The sequence below is a fragment of the Passer montanus genome, unplaced genomic scaffold (genome assembly GCF_014805655.1).
Source record: "Passer montanus isolate IOZ18808 unplaced genomic scaffold, ASM1480565v1 scaffold43, whole genome shotgun sequence".
Lineage (NCBI taxonomy): Eukaryota > Metazoa > Chordata > Aves > Passeriformes > Passeridae > Passer > Passer montanus.
This window is the reverse complement of record NW_024369151.1, coordinates 3,305,447-3,318,268: the sequence shown is the minus strand read 5'-3', so window position 1 is coordinate 3,318,268 and position 12,822 is coordinate 3,305,447. Positions and strand designations below refer to the sequence as shown.

The 12,822-nt window shown below is 44.6% G+C and overlaps 1 protein-coding gene across 2 annotated transcripts in view; it reads right to left on the bottom strand.

Annotated features, from left to right (window-relative positions):
- Positions 1 to 12,822, bottom strand: part of PAPPA (pappalysin 1) — a 175,030-nt gene that overhangs the window by 80,582 nt on the left and 81,626 nt on the right. For both annotated transcript variants that reach the window (XM_039720237.1, XM_039720239.1), the window contains exons 8-9: positions 3,256 to 3,384; positions 1,591 to 1,682 (exon numbers count right to left, since the gene is read on the bottom strand). In XM_039720237.1, coding sequence (XP_039576171.1) covers positions 1,591 to 1,682; positions 3,256 to 3,384 — 221 coding nt within the window. The remainder of the gene's footprint in view (positions 1 to 1,590; positions 1,683 to 3,255; positions 3,385 to 12,822) is intronic.

Genomic DNA, 12,822 nt, shown 5'->3' with positions numbered 1-12,822 from the left:
AAGCAGAGTGTTGCATACCGCTAGGACACCACTGTGCGGTCCAAGGCTTGGGACACCCCACTTTTACTCCTGTCCATGGACTTATTTGGAGCATTTTGCAGCTCCCACCCAGCCCACATCACCTGGTTTCCTGGAAAACTGATGGGCACAGGGGAGGACCTGGGTCATATCCTAATGTAATGCTGGGATGTGGTGAAAGCATAGACCTGGACCAAGGAATTCAGCCCTGCTGTGGAGCAGGGTGATACAGACACAACCATCCAGCACCAGCCCAAATCCTTGCTGGAACCGGCCTCACACCACGCCTGATGTCTGGGGAACCCAAAACATTTGCGTAAGTGTTTATCCCACTTTCAAAATATTATGACTAAAATCTTGCAGTGCTTGAGGCTCTAAGGCAGCAAGTTACTTGAAACACAAATGTAACTCCAAGACCACCAGTTGTCGCAATTAGTCTTGACCATAAATTTCCCTGATTTCAATAGAACTATTTACATATGTAAATAAGTACATCACCAAATCAGGCCTCAAGTCTCACTCACAGTGTGGGAAGCTGAAGTTAAAATGTAGCTGTTGTGATGAGCCAAGCAGTCCCGTTTACCACCCAAAGGAAACATGGTGCCTGTGAGGTCCATTCTACGTTGCTCCAGGCACAAGAGATAATGGTCAAATTGCCAAAAAAAGGCAAATTTCAGACTTGCAAACACTACAGTATCTGCTGAGGACTGATGGCCTGAGCTGAAGGCATGGGATCACTACATGGGTGTTTGCTTGGGCAGTCCAGATAAGGAATCTCATAAAATGTCTTGAGAAAAAGCCGACCCTTTATAAACATTAACTTTGGTTCCTGAAACTGCATGTTTTGTTCTTTCCCAGACCTCACAGACCCCTGGGTGGAAAAAGCAACCCCACAACGTGCGGCTACTCCACAGAAGGTGCAGTGTAAATTGGTCTCCATTTCCCTTCTCTGTCCCCAGCATTCCTAGAGAGTTTAATAAATATGTAAAGCTCGAAACTGCAGTCCCGATAGCTCGAGCATCTTCCGGCCATTGTGCTTACAGGTTTTGCTAATCAGAGCAAACCAGGCTTGCAAATGAAATCTGATTAAGTAGTTTTCACCTCTGAAAAAGGGGATTAGCCAGACCTTTGATCCTCAGATATTGATTTGCAACTCAAAGGAGGTGTGACCTCAGCTGGACTTGCTTCTGGTCTCAGTCCCTTCCCCTTTCACTCCTCCTCCTGTTTACCAGAAAAAAAATCAGTTCATGTCTTCTCACGTAGTCAGATCTAAAGCCTATTGAAGCCAGTGGAAAACCACCCACTGACTTCAATGGGCTTTGGATCAGTCCCACAATGGCTGACTTAGCCCTAAGTCCTGGGCTGTTTCAAAGCCAGCAGAACCAATTTCCCATCAAAATGACCAGAAGCTGGGAAGATATGTTCACCTTTCAAACCTACAAATTCCACCTTTTTTCTCTCTCCCATGACAACTCTTCAGCTGGAAATGCTGAAAGTACTGCTGCTTTTTCCCTTGCACTCTGTGTTGGGCTGCTGCCCACCGTGGGTCTGAGGGCTCTGAGCCTGACTTACCGATGCAATTAAAGGACAACTCCTGCAGGCAGAACAGGGAACAGCCATCACCGTTTATCTTGTTCATGTCATCACATTCTTCCCCCAGTTCTCTGCAGGCAAAAAGCAGTCAGCAGGCAAAGTAACATCAACCTCATGGTCTGTGTAACCCCACTGAAGAACCCCAAAGCCCTCATATCTTGTACAGCAGCTTTGTGTGGCCAACCCCTAAAATACCTCTCCCTTCCTCCTTAAGGGAGCCTCCTGGCTTCATCCTTTTCATTATTCCTCATCCACAGGCTTGCCTGGCCAGCTCCCTGCTGCACATGTGGATACCACTTGCTGTCCTCTGATGAGGATATGAGCAACTTCCTTCATAGCTGGTGTGGCTGTAGCTCAGCAGGTGGGGAAAAAGAGAACAGGAATCTCAGAAACTCTTTGTATTAAATCTGGAAGGGCCAGGCTGTGACCCCAGCATGGGAATAACAAGGCATAAAGCCTGGAGCGTGGTTATTCCAGGTGGCAGAACTCAGAGGAGAGCAGTCAACAGGGAGCAAGGGGTGTTGGGGATGGGTCCTGCCTCGTGCCAACCCACACGGCTGAGGCAGCGTGTGGGGAGAAGAGTGGGAACCAGATGAGAAAGGGGCTGCCACAGCTGCAAGTGGGGCCACAACCAACCAAGCTGTGACACAGTCTGGTTCCTGCTCGCTCCTGAGGCAGCTCAGCTATTGTTTGACACTTGCTGCAAAGCCACAAGTGATGTTTGAGGAATGTGCAAACATAACAGTAGCAGAAAAGTTATGTAAAGCAAAATTAATCTGTCTTTCTCCACCTCTCTTTCCAGGATTGCCCTGGATTCATGTGTTGTTTGATTGTTTTCTTTGCTTTCCTTGCCTGTTGGGCCTCTTCCTGCAAATATTTGCTGCCAGGTATATCATCTGACAGACTTGTGCTGTGTGATTGCTGATCAGCATTATTTCAAGCAAATAATACTGGCTGGATTAAGCACTTGCTTGTTGTTACTTCCATAGTTTAAATAATTAAATTACCTAATGCCAGGAAGCTTTGAAGCAGTAGCCTTAAGGGCCAACATAGTAAAGGAATAAACTCTAACTTACTTGTGAAGGATTGTTTTACATTTTCAGTGGCCTGGGGACTGGTGAGAGGGGAGCTGATTGAGAACATGCAATTCCCAGCACTCTCCCTCCGAGGCCAAATCTATCACTTCCAAATGCATCCCAGCTCTGGTGGTCAGTCAAACAAGGGGTTGCACCAGGAACTTGGCCCCAACACGTGGCAGGGTTTTACCCAGCTGTCACACACATGGGACAGCATCGAAGGCTGTGTGAATTTTTCCTGCTCCAGGTCTGTGCAGGAAATGTCACATCCATGTATAAAGATACAGATACATGGGCAAACAGCATAAACAGCACAGAGCATCCTTGCCTATTGATCCTGCTGTCTGGACTCCATTATCTGTATCTCTGTCTGTATCTCCTGGTGCCAGGAGAGAAGGGCCTATGTTACAATTAAATGTCATCATCCCAGTAATCATCAAGCACGTGAGTCATTATCTACAGATGAGAGCCAGCCTAACCTAAGGAGACATCAGAGGTCATCAATTCTTTCCTAGCCTCAGATTCTGGCTGAGGAGATGTGCCCAGATTTATTTGTTTGCTCACTTACATTTGGATAATCCCATCTCCGCAGTATCCACTCCCAGAGATGTAAACGAGGGCGGGGGACGGCTCGCTCTCCTCCATCCCGGACACAATGACCACCTGGTATCTGTACGTGGTCCCGTCGCTCAGCTCCCTGCCAGACAAAAGGAAAGTCAGTCATTCATACAACAAAGGCAGCAGCAGCAAAGGGCAGAGAAAGAGGGACTGGAGCAGGGTTTGGCTGCCAAAAAAGCAAGGTACAGTTCGATCAGCTCCTCCCTGCGATCCTACCTTGTTTTGACGTGATTAATTCTGGGTTGGGTGCCTTTTTTTTGTGAGCACAATCAGCACTACCTTTGTCTATGCTTGATTTATGCACAACTCTGATATAGGTGCAGTTCTTGACCATCTGACAGCTACACCATTTCCTGATGAAAACAATTATTTCGGTGAGTTGCTGCTTTCATCTCCACCTGCTGCAGAGATGGCATTGCAGTGACACCGTGGCAATGCCAACCTTCACCATGAGTAGTGGGAAACACTGAGATTATCACCAACAGTCAACAGTACTTCAACACCTGAAGAACCAGCCCTCTTCCTCACTGTGTTCAGACTTGGACACTTCTGTTCCATGTCAGGGACAGCAAGTCTGTACCACAGTTAATTTAAGGAATTTAAAATACCCTATTATTCATTATTATTATAAATACTCATTATTTCCTGAGCAGCCCTGAGCTCAATCCAGCTGCACCTGGAGCCAGTGGGAATGTGATGATTAGTGTAAGCTGAGGATGTTTCAGTGATGGACGAATAAGTTATCCACATCACATATGGACATTAAAACAGAAGAATTAAAAAGTTGGTTTCTTCCAGAGCAAAAAATAGGATCCACACCACAGCACAGGATCAGGGTATTAGCATTGAAATATTTACAGAAAGAATTAGCAAACTGTTACATATTTATGCAAAGCCATAATTACCTAAAACCTGTCCATCTGTAAATGAGAAAGAATATTTTTCATATGTAATATGGGAATAATATAATCCTAATAAAAATGTTTGGCTCTTTTACACTATCAAGACTCAAAACCTTCCTCAAAGAAACTCATTTGTTGTCTTCATTGTGCCGATTTGTAAAGACATGGAGTGGCCAAGGCAAAATTATTTGCTCAGTCATCAATCAGGTTAATTGCAGAGCAGGAAAGGCAACCCAGCTCTTCCCTAAGCCCGCCAGTCCTGTGCTCACTGTGCTCACATTGCCCCAATTACTGACAGCAATATACATGGCTTTTTGTCACAGGAACTTGGTCAAAAAGCATCTACTAATGAAGTGTGTACTACGAGGAGATAAATCTACTACGCAGAGCAACAAAGCCATTGAAGTGGATATCAATGAGTTACTGAAGTCTTCAGGTTCATGAAATAAGTATCTCCTTACAACATTCATTAAATTAACAATCATGACTTAAACTCCAATATCCCACATTATATTTTACAACAAAGCTGTTTCTCATGGGTACTGTGCCTGCAAAAAAAAACTGGCATTGAATGAATTGCAGGCCAAGAGCACTGGGATCTGACTCTTTGTTACTGCACATGGCAATGGAATGGGAGTGCAACTCAGTGGAAGGAAAACAGAACTGGCTTTCTCATTCCTTCTGCACCTGATTCCTGTCAACAACAGTCCATGGCTCCTATTAGCTAAATTTGAGAGTTCATGTAGCACAAACAGTATCTTAATTCACCTACAGGCTGGGGAGATGTCTACCCAGATATTGGTAAGACTGTTTATTCAATCAAAGTGAAAAGTTTCAAACTTCTGCCCCTTGGGGCTTGTTTAAAGCAACTGTTTTTCTGGGGGAAAAAAGAAATTATAGGAAGCAACTAAAGTGGCCAAACACACACTGTAGTAAAATAATGAGGGTTTTCCTTTAGATTTCACTCCCAGATAAATCCACTTACTAAGATGGGAGGTTTTCATATATACTGATGAAATCAAAACAGAGCCAAGCTTTGATTATTTCTCAAGTTCTGTCTCAAAACCATCTTAATACCATTTGTAAAATATTTAAGATTAGCAAGTACACTTGCAGAAATGTGGATTTTGTCACTGGGGATTTGTTAACCACAAAAAAAAAAAAATCAATTTTTGAAAATGGTAACAAATGAACAGTTGGGGCAGCTGCAAAATAAATAAGGAATAAGGCCATCCTGCTTTCTGATGCACTGAGATTGCAGTCCTGAGTGCGAAATAGGAGTTTGCGGATTCTGATTTTTGGTGTGATTTCCACCAATACCTCCAGGTGATGAGGCAGGCTAAGAGCAGTGAGCGCCCCTTGCACATGGCCTTTACTGGAGGGAAGTATTTGTGTGCACATGTAAGCAAAGGGACAACAGGAAAAGCTCACACTTGTTTGGAAGTTTTCAGAATACAGTGGAGGAAAACCTAGAATCAAATCAAGCACAAGGAGAATGTGGTGGTTATGAATTATGAGGTGGCTGGAGATGAATGTGTACATGGATGAATAAGACAGAAAATTGGAAATTAAAATTATTAGGTGGGGAGAACTCTGACCTATTTATGGATTAAGAATGGAGAACTTTGTTTGGAGTACATTGGCTGCTGGCTGTGCTCTAACCGTGTCACCTGCTGCACATCAGGGAGGGGAGATATCCAACTGCAACCTGCTCAAAGATGGAATGCTCGTGGAACTTTGTGTTGTGATAGGCAAATGACCCTCCAAATTTAGTAACACAAAAAAAACCCTAAACAAAAAAAAACCCAAAAAACAAAAAACCCCCTCCAAAACCCAAAAAACTTAACCCATTTATTCTCCAAAAAGAAGGTGAACAGAATCTCTGCCTCCTTACATATTACTTGCACAGTCTGGTTCCCCTTACTCCTCTGCAGTTTGGGTAGAAAATAAGAGCTATTTAGTTATTTATGGTCATGATACCCCAATATCTTTGTCTTAGGTTAAAATACAAAGAAAGGAAAGAGAAATGCCTGGGGATATGTGGTCCCTGTAGAGTAATGGCAGGTCTCCAGAGAGGCCGGTCCTCCCCATCCACATCCCAAATCCCCTTCTGAGCAACCTGAAGCTCCACAGTCTTCCCTGCACTGGGGAACAGCAGGGGAGCCCCAGGGTGTGACATCCAGGGCAGCACCAATGAACCAGCTGTGCCCAGAGGAGCTCGGAAATGGGATGTCTGCTCCAGAGGGACTCTTCAGCACCACACACAGAGCTGGAGATGTGGTTGGACTGGAACATCAAAAAAACACCTCAGAAACTCAAAACTGAAGCCATCATGGTTTCAACTAACCTTGGCCTGACACAACGAGTGACAAGAAGCTGACTGAGATGCATGTGGCATTTCACGATTCAACAACTGGAACGTGAGATACTTATATACTCCTGAACTGTTAAATGTGTCATATTGGCTGCAACTGAGAGTTTCAGCATTCCTTCACAGTGCCCACATTTTGGAGAAATATAGCTGTTAAAGGGATGATATGTGCAATACCCCAGGCAGTAATCCAGCCCCATAGTGAAGGAGGGAGGAAGGAATGCAAGGGGAAGGGTTTATTCCCTCTCTATAGATATAGGATAGCAAGGTTGATAGTTCAGACTGTATCTGGAGATGTCAGCAAGACAAGCTGTGCTCCAAGTGGTGACAAAAGTGTGATTTTTGACCATTTAATTCCTCTGCCACTTTCCTTGGGAGCTGGTGGCACAGTGACAACAATAAGGGGCCCTTTAGACTCTGCTGCCAGGCAGGACCCAGCATACGGTGGCTCTGTGAGAGGCAACTTAAGGAAGTGAGAGAAAAGAACATCTTTAACATCAAGGATGTGAACAAACACTCTTCAAATGTATATCTATGGTCTTTTAATGACCTTTTCCAGAACTGAGTAAGCTGCATTGATCGCTGCATCTTCCGCCTGTGGGGAGGCAGCCTTATTAAAAAGCAATGACTCAAGCCCTCTGCTTAGAGGGGGAATTAGGACGTGCCGTGTGAAATACCACAAGGGCAACTTTCCTGTCTGTTGTGGCAAGTGGCAGATCCAGGGTCAGGAATATAGAACCCTCTAATTCTTGTCCTGTTTTTACTGGAGAGGCTGGGCGGTGGAGTTAATCTTGCTCTCTCTCTCCCCCAGGCAAGGGACCTCTGCTCTCAGTTTGGGTGTTCCTGGAAAACTTAGCAGGAATAGTTATACCTGTGGGAAGTTGTTTTTTACTCAGACCAAGGTGGGTTTAAAGGATCATTGAATTTACAGAACACTCATGTCCTTGGGTTCCAGCAGACCTGCAAAGGCTGACACTGCCCCAACCACATGTGCCCCGCGCATGCTGTAGGGTTTCAGGACCTGAGGACACACTTAAGATGCAGTGAAAGAACTGAGGGAAAGTAAACATCCTATGCCTCTTTTCCTCTTACCATGGCATATATGTTTTTCCTACTACAAATAACAGCAGGATGGTTTCTTATACAGCAAAGACTTGTTTCCAACATAATTGAAAATATCCTTAAGGCTGAGCCCAGCTTCTGCCCTATGAAAAGACAAATGGTCAGACAGCAGTGAAAGCAGACAGTGTTCCTCTCATTTAAGGACAAGATGACACAGGCTTAAGCATCTCCAATTAAATTACAGCTGTCACAGCCAGTGTTGTGTGAAACAGGCAAATTCTACACCTGAAGTGTCCTCATGAAGGACCCATTTGTCTTTGAACTTAAACAGCCACCAAACACTTGAGACAAAAGATGACATTTCCTTGTCATCTCTCTGCAGCCCTGAAAAGAGCCCTGGTCTGCTGGTGACAGCCCTGCTTCCCTCTAACACTGTCACCTTTGCTCTTCTCTAGCAAGGAAGTCTTGCTGAGCAAAACAGGAAATCTGCTGGCAGCAAACAGCATCAACGCCACATCTTCCCTCGTTGCAATGCTTTAGATCAGCTGCCAGGGTGGACAGGATTACAACCACAAACAGAAGAGCTGAAGGTCTACACTATCCCTTGCCCTGTCAGACACAGCCTGGAGCTGTCCAGTCTGCCCGCACATGCTGCTCACAGCCTCTGAAAGTGCCAGTTCCAGAGGTCCTGAATTACCCCAAATACTCACTAACACCATGGTGTTTACAGGTTTCACTATCCTCAAGTACTCCAGAAGTAGCTGATAAAGAGTAAGCCAGGGGGACAAGGTCACTTCAGGACAGTCCAAACAGATCTGCTCCCCAAACTTCCATTCTTTTCCCCTCATTGCCATTGACTGCACAAATACAACTGTTTTCTTCTTCTTCTCTCTCACACATGCTCCCCCTTGCTCTGCCTTTTTTTAATAAAAATGGCATGAGAAGCACGGCAGAAGATAATGAAGAGAATTCCTGCCTGGCTCTGCAGTCAGGAGAGAGGAGGGGTGGGATGCTGTAAACACAAGAAGGACGTCAAAAATCCCAAGCTCTTGCACTGGGCTGTTATTTCAGCTGTGGTCCAAGCTCTCCCTGTTTGGATAAGCCCAACAACATGGCAGATGCAAAGGCCTCAAAACAACTCTCTTGCCTCTCTCTCAGATACTGAGCTGACTCAGAAGACACCAATGCCAAGGAAACAGCCTTGGAGAAGCTTTTCTCTCTGTCTCTATGAGGAGAGAGGTGCCAACAGGGACCACATGTTTGCTCTGTGCCTTCCAGCTTTTTTATGATTTGTTTGCAAGCACAGGATTTGTTTACAAAACAGAGTAGATGAAAACTCAAGAGGTGGATGGGTCACTGGGCACTGTATGGTGGATTTCTGCTCCCAAACTCAAACCTGAACTGTGTGTTTCCAAGGAAGAACCACGGAGCAGCCAACGGCCTGAATAGATAATCTCAGCTGAGCACTTGGTGGGTACATTCTGTACCAGCAGGACTCTGTTCTTTCTGAAGCCCAGACTCAACTTTTGCTTCTGGCTGTGTCAGAAAGTTTAACTAACACCTAAACCAGCCACCTTACCCACTTATGCAATAATCCATGGGCTTGGGACTAAAGTCAGAGGTTAAAGGATCGAATGTATTAGAAAAGGAAAATATCCTTTGATCCTTGGAATATTTCTAGGAACCAAAGCCACCACCAACTCTCATAATCACCACAAATCCAAACCAGGCAATGAGTTTGCAGCACTGCTCTCGCCTCCGTTGGTGTAAATCTCAAGTAGCTCAGCAAAACACTGCAGGTTTAAACCACTGCAATTCAGCTGTTCATCTGTCCCTCTGAGGTGCATTTGCTGCTCAGAGCAGCTCCATGCCTGCACAAGATGCCCAGGGGCAGGATTACATGTCTACTCTGAAACTCAGGTCCTGTTTAAGACCTTAAACACACTTGATTTTGAACACTTCTTTTTTTTTTTTTTTTTTTTTTTTTTTTTTTTTTTTTTTTACACATACTGTTCTCCTCTGTCTTTCATGCAAGGACTGTTAAGTTTTCTAAGTAGCAAATCTATAGATATGTACACAACTGATTAACTCCCGCAGACTTTGATATAAGCAAGCATTTGCCCTGCTGCCAGTTTAAAACACAGTAGCATATTGAATAAAAAAAACAAAGTTTACAGCCAAGGCCTTAAAGATAGTTATTTAAAAAAAAAACAAACAAAAAACCAAAAAGAAACAATGTCAAGAGATGATTTTCTCCTCTCATGTTTAACAACAACAAAAATATGAATTTTTAAGGCAGCTGATATAAATGGACAATCTCACTGAGATTAGGTTACAAATCCTGGGATAAAGTAAATCCTCAAGGCCCTGGGCCTCACATGGGTGTTTGCACTAGACAGGCAATTTCATGGCAGCACACAGGTTAAGTGTCAGAGCACCTGGTTGCTATTAGAAGCAGGGAATGGAGGAAGGAAAAAAAATCTGTTGTGTTTTCTTCTTCACTTCTTCACTCAGACCCTGAGCGAGATGGGAGCCCTTCTCAGCATGAGGCTCAGATGTGGCCACTGCAGGAGGGGAGGCTGGTGTGGTTTAGCTGAGGAAGAAAAGACTGGGGACATGAAATGCAGAAAACCCTATCTCCATCTGGCAGAAGCCAGCAGCTCTCCATTGATTTTGAGGGAATGATGCCAATATCCTCCACCTGAGCACAGTGCTCGGTGTCCCAGTGCAGCAGAGAGAAAACAGTAACACAGCCAGCAGGCAGGCTGGGACAGGACAACAGCTGTCAAGGCCATCACTGTCACTGATGAAGCTCTGCCTGTTGCATCATGCCTCTCTGTGAGCACTGCCTGGTTCCTGACACCCTGAACCACGTCCCAGTTGTGACGCGGTGTCTGTGTAACAGCGCCAGCCTGGTTCCACTCAGTGCAGGAGAAGTGCCTGATGCACACCCTGCCCACCACACCCTGGGAGCCAACTTTTTTATCACTAAAAAGGAGCCAACTTTTGCATCATGCCTCAACTTTTGGATCACTATTGGGAGCACTTCAGCTGCTGCCCTCAGCCCTGTGCCAGTCCATTGGGTTTGGGCAGAAATCTCTTCCCAGTTTAGGGTGGTCAGCTTGGCAGAATAATCTTCTTCACCTTCTCTGAATCCAGACCTGACTTCTTGGATTTCTTTTCAACAGGCCTGATTTTCAGTACTCAATACCCCCCTGTTTCCCTGTAATCCCACCAAAATGGTGAACAGAGCCATGGGAACAACACTCACAGTGTCTGATCCGGAGGCTCCTGGAGCCAGTGGAAGTTATTTTGTGCATTTTCAGTAGAGCTTAGATTGGGCCCCCAAGTGAACACAGATGTTTGCAGTGTTCTCTGGTTTCACATCCACCATCCCACCTCACCAAGACCTATTTTGGGGGTTCCAGGCAGGAGGGCTGTGGCCATCCTCCTCTTCGGGAGGAGGGAGGGATAATAGACAGGGATGAGCTGTCACACCAAGAGCAGAGTAGAGCACAAACATGGGTGAGGAGATGAGGCAACTCTTCCAGAGGAACATTTTGTCATTTCCCTCCTCAGGGGTTCTGTGTTTTGCCGTAAGCCACTGCAGATTATGAGAAATCCTACTGGCTGGTCTCCAGTGGGATCTCTAATGGTTTAATAACTGAACATTACTGAACATACTTCCACTAGCCTCTTCCTAAAATCCCATCATGAGCTAATTTCCTCTATTGTCATTACATCTGCAACTGGTCTTACAGTTTAAAAAAATGCTGTACCACTGTGAATACATGGTCTGGTTTACTGCACTGGGCTTTCAGGGACTGATAATTTGGGGTATCAAATTCCAGGCACTGTCTCTGAGGTACAATTTGAAAAGAAGAAGGAGCTTTCTTTCCACCTTGCTCTTCCTATTGCAGAAGCACCAGGAAAATGCTGGAATTGGGATATCAGCACAGAGATGCCCAATGCCACCATTCATTTAAAGAGATCCTGACCAAAAAGACTGAGAGAAGTTTGGGTGAAACAATCACAAGATGGGTGCCTTGGGCCTGCAGCAGGATCAGCAAGCTGTACACCAGGCAGTGGTAGATCTAAAATAATGGAATTCCAGAATTTGGGTTGGAAGGGACCTTAAAACTCATCTGATTTCAACCCTTCTGCAGGACCAGATTGCCCTGTCCAACATAGCCTGGACACAGTCTTGTCTTGTGTGTCACCAGCTCCTAAGATACAAAGGACAGCACAGATATTTCAGTCTAACTGCAGCATTCTTTCCAAATCCTTGCCTGCTTGAGTGTAGATTCAAATTTAACAGAGACTTGGAATGGCTTTCCTAGGAAAATATATTAAAATAAAATGCCCAGGAAATGATCAGGCCAATAGTTCAGCAAAAGCAGCTGAGAAAAGCTGTATTGGCTGACTGATATAAAGGTAGGTAACACATTTCTGCTACTTCTGCGGTATTTGAGGCTCACTCCAAGTTTTACAAGAGAGTTATTTTTAAATTGTTGCATAACACGTCTGTCCAATATTTATTTCCTCAATCAAGCAAAGAAAATGCATTTGTTATTCCTGGGAGATTTCTGGTGCTTCTTATCTTATTTACAGCCCAAAATAAAGATGCACACAAGAAGCCAAACATCAGAGAGAAGTTATTATCCATGAGATAATGCACAGCCTAATTTACCACATATCTGAGACTGTTTCACCTGCAATAAATTATTTTACCCAGCAGGAAAAGTCCTGTTTGACCTTCTATTTTTTTTTTTCTCCTGCAGCTAAAAACTCTGCTACTACTTCTAGGTCATGAGTTCAAATTCCACCCTGGCTGGGAGTGATTAAATATATCAATTTCTAATAGTATCTATTTGGATAATAATAGGACAGCTGTTAATGTTAACTTTTTTAGGGACACTTGCACATGGTTAAGTTGTAGTCTACAGGCTGATCTTTCTACAGCCTCTAAGTACAGCCCAAGAGGTACTTTGGAGATGGGAATCCAATGTAGCAGCAGTCCTTGGGGAGTCCCTAGCTGGAACAGAGTTGATCCCAAAGCCAAGTGTCACTCCCCAGATGGGGCAGTCCCTCTCTCCTGAAATAATTTATTTAGGAGTGGTGGCTGTGGGGCATTTAGAGCAATCCCATCCTTCAGAAGTAGACCCAGCCTGAAAAAATTCCT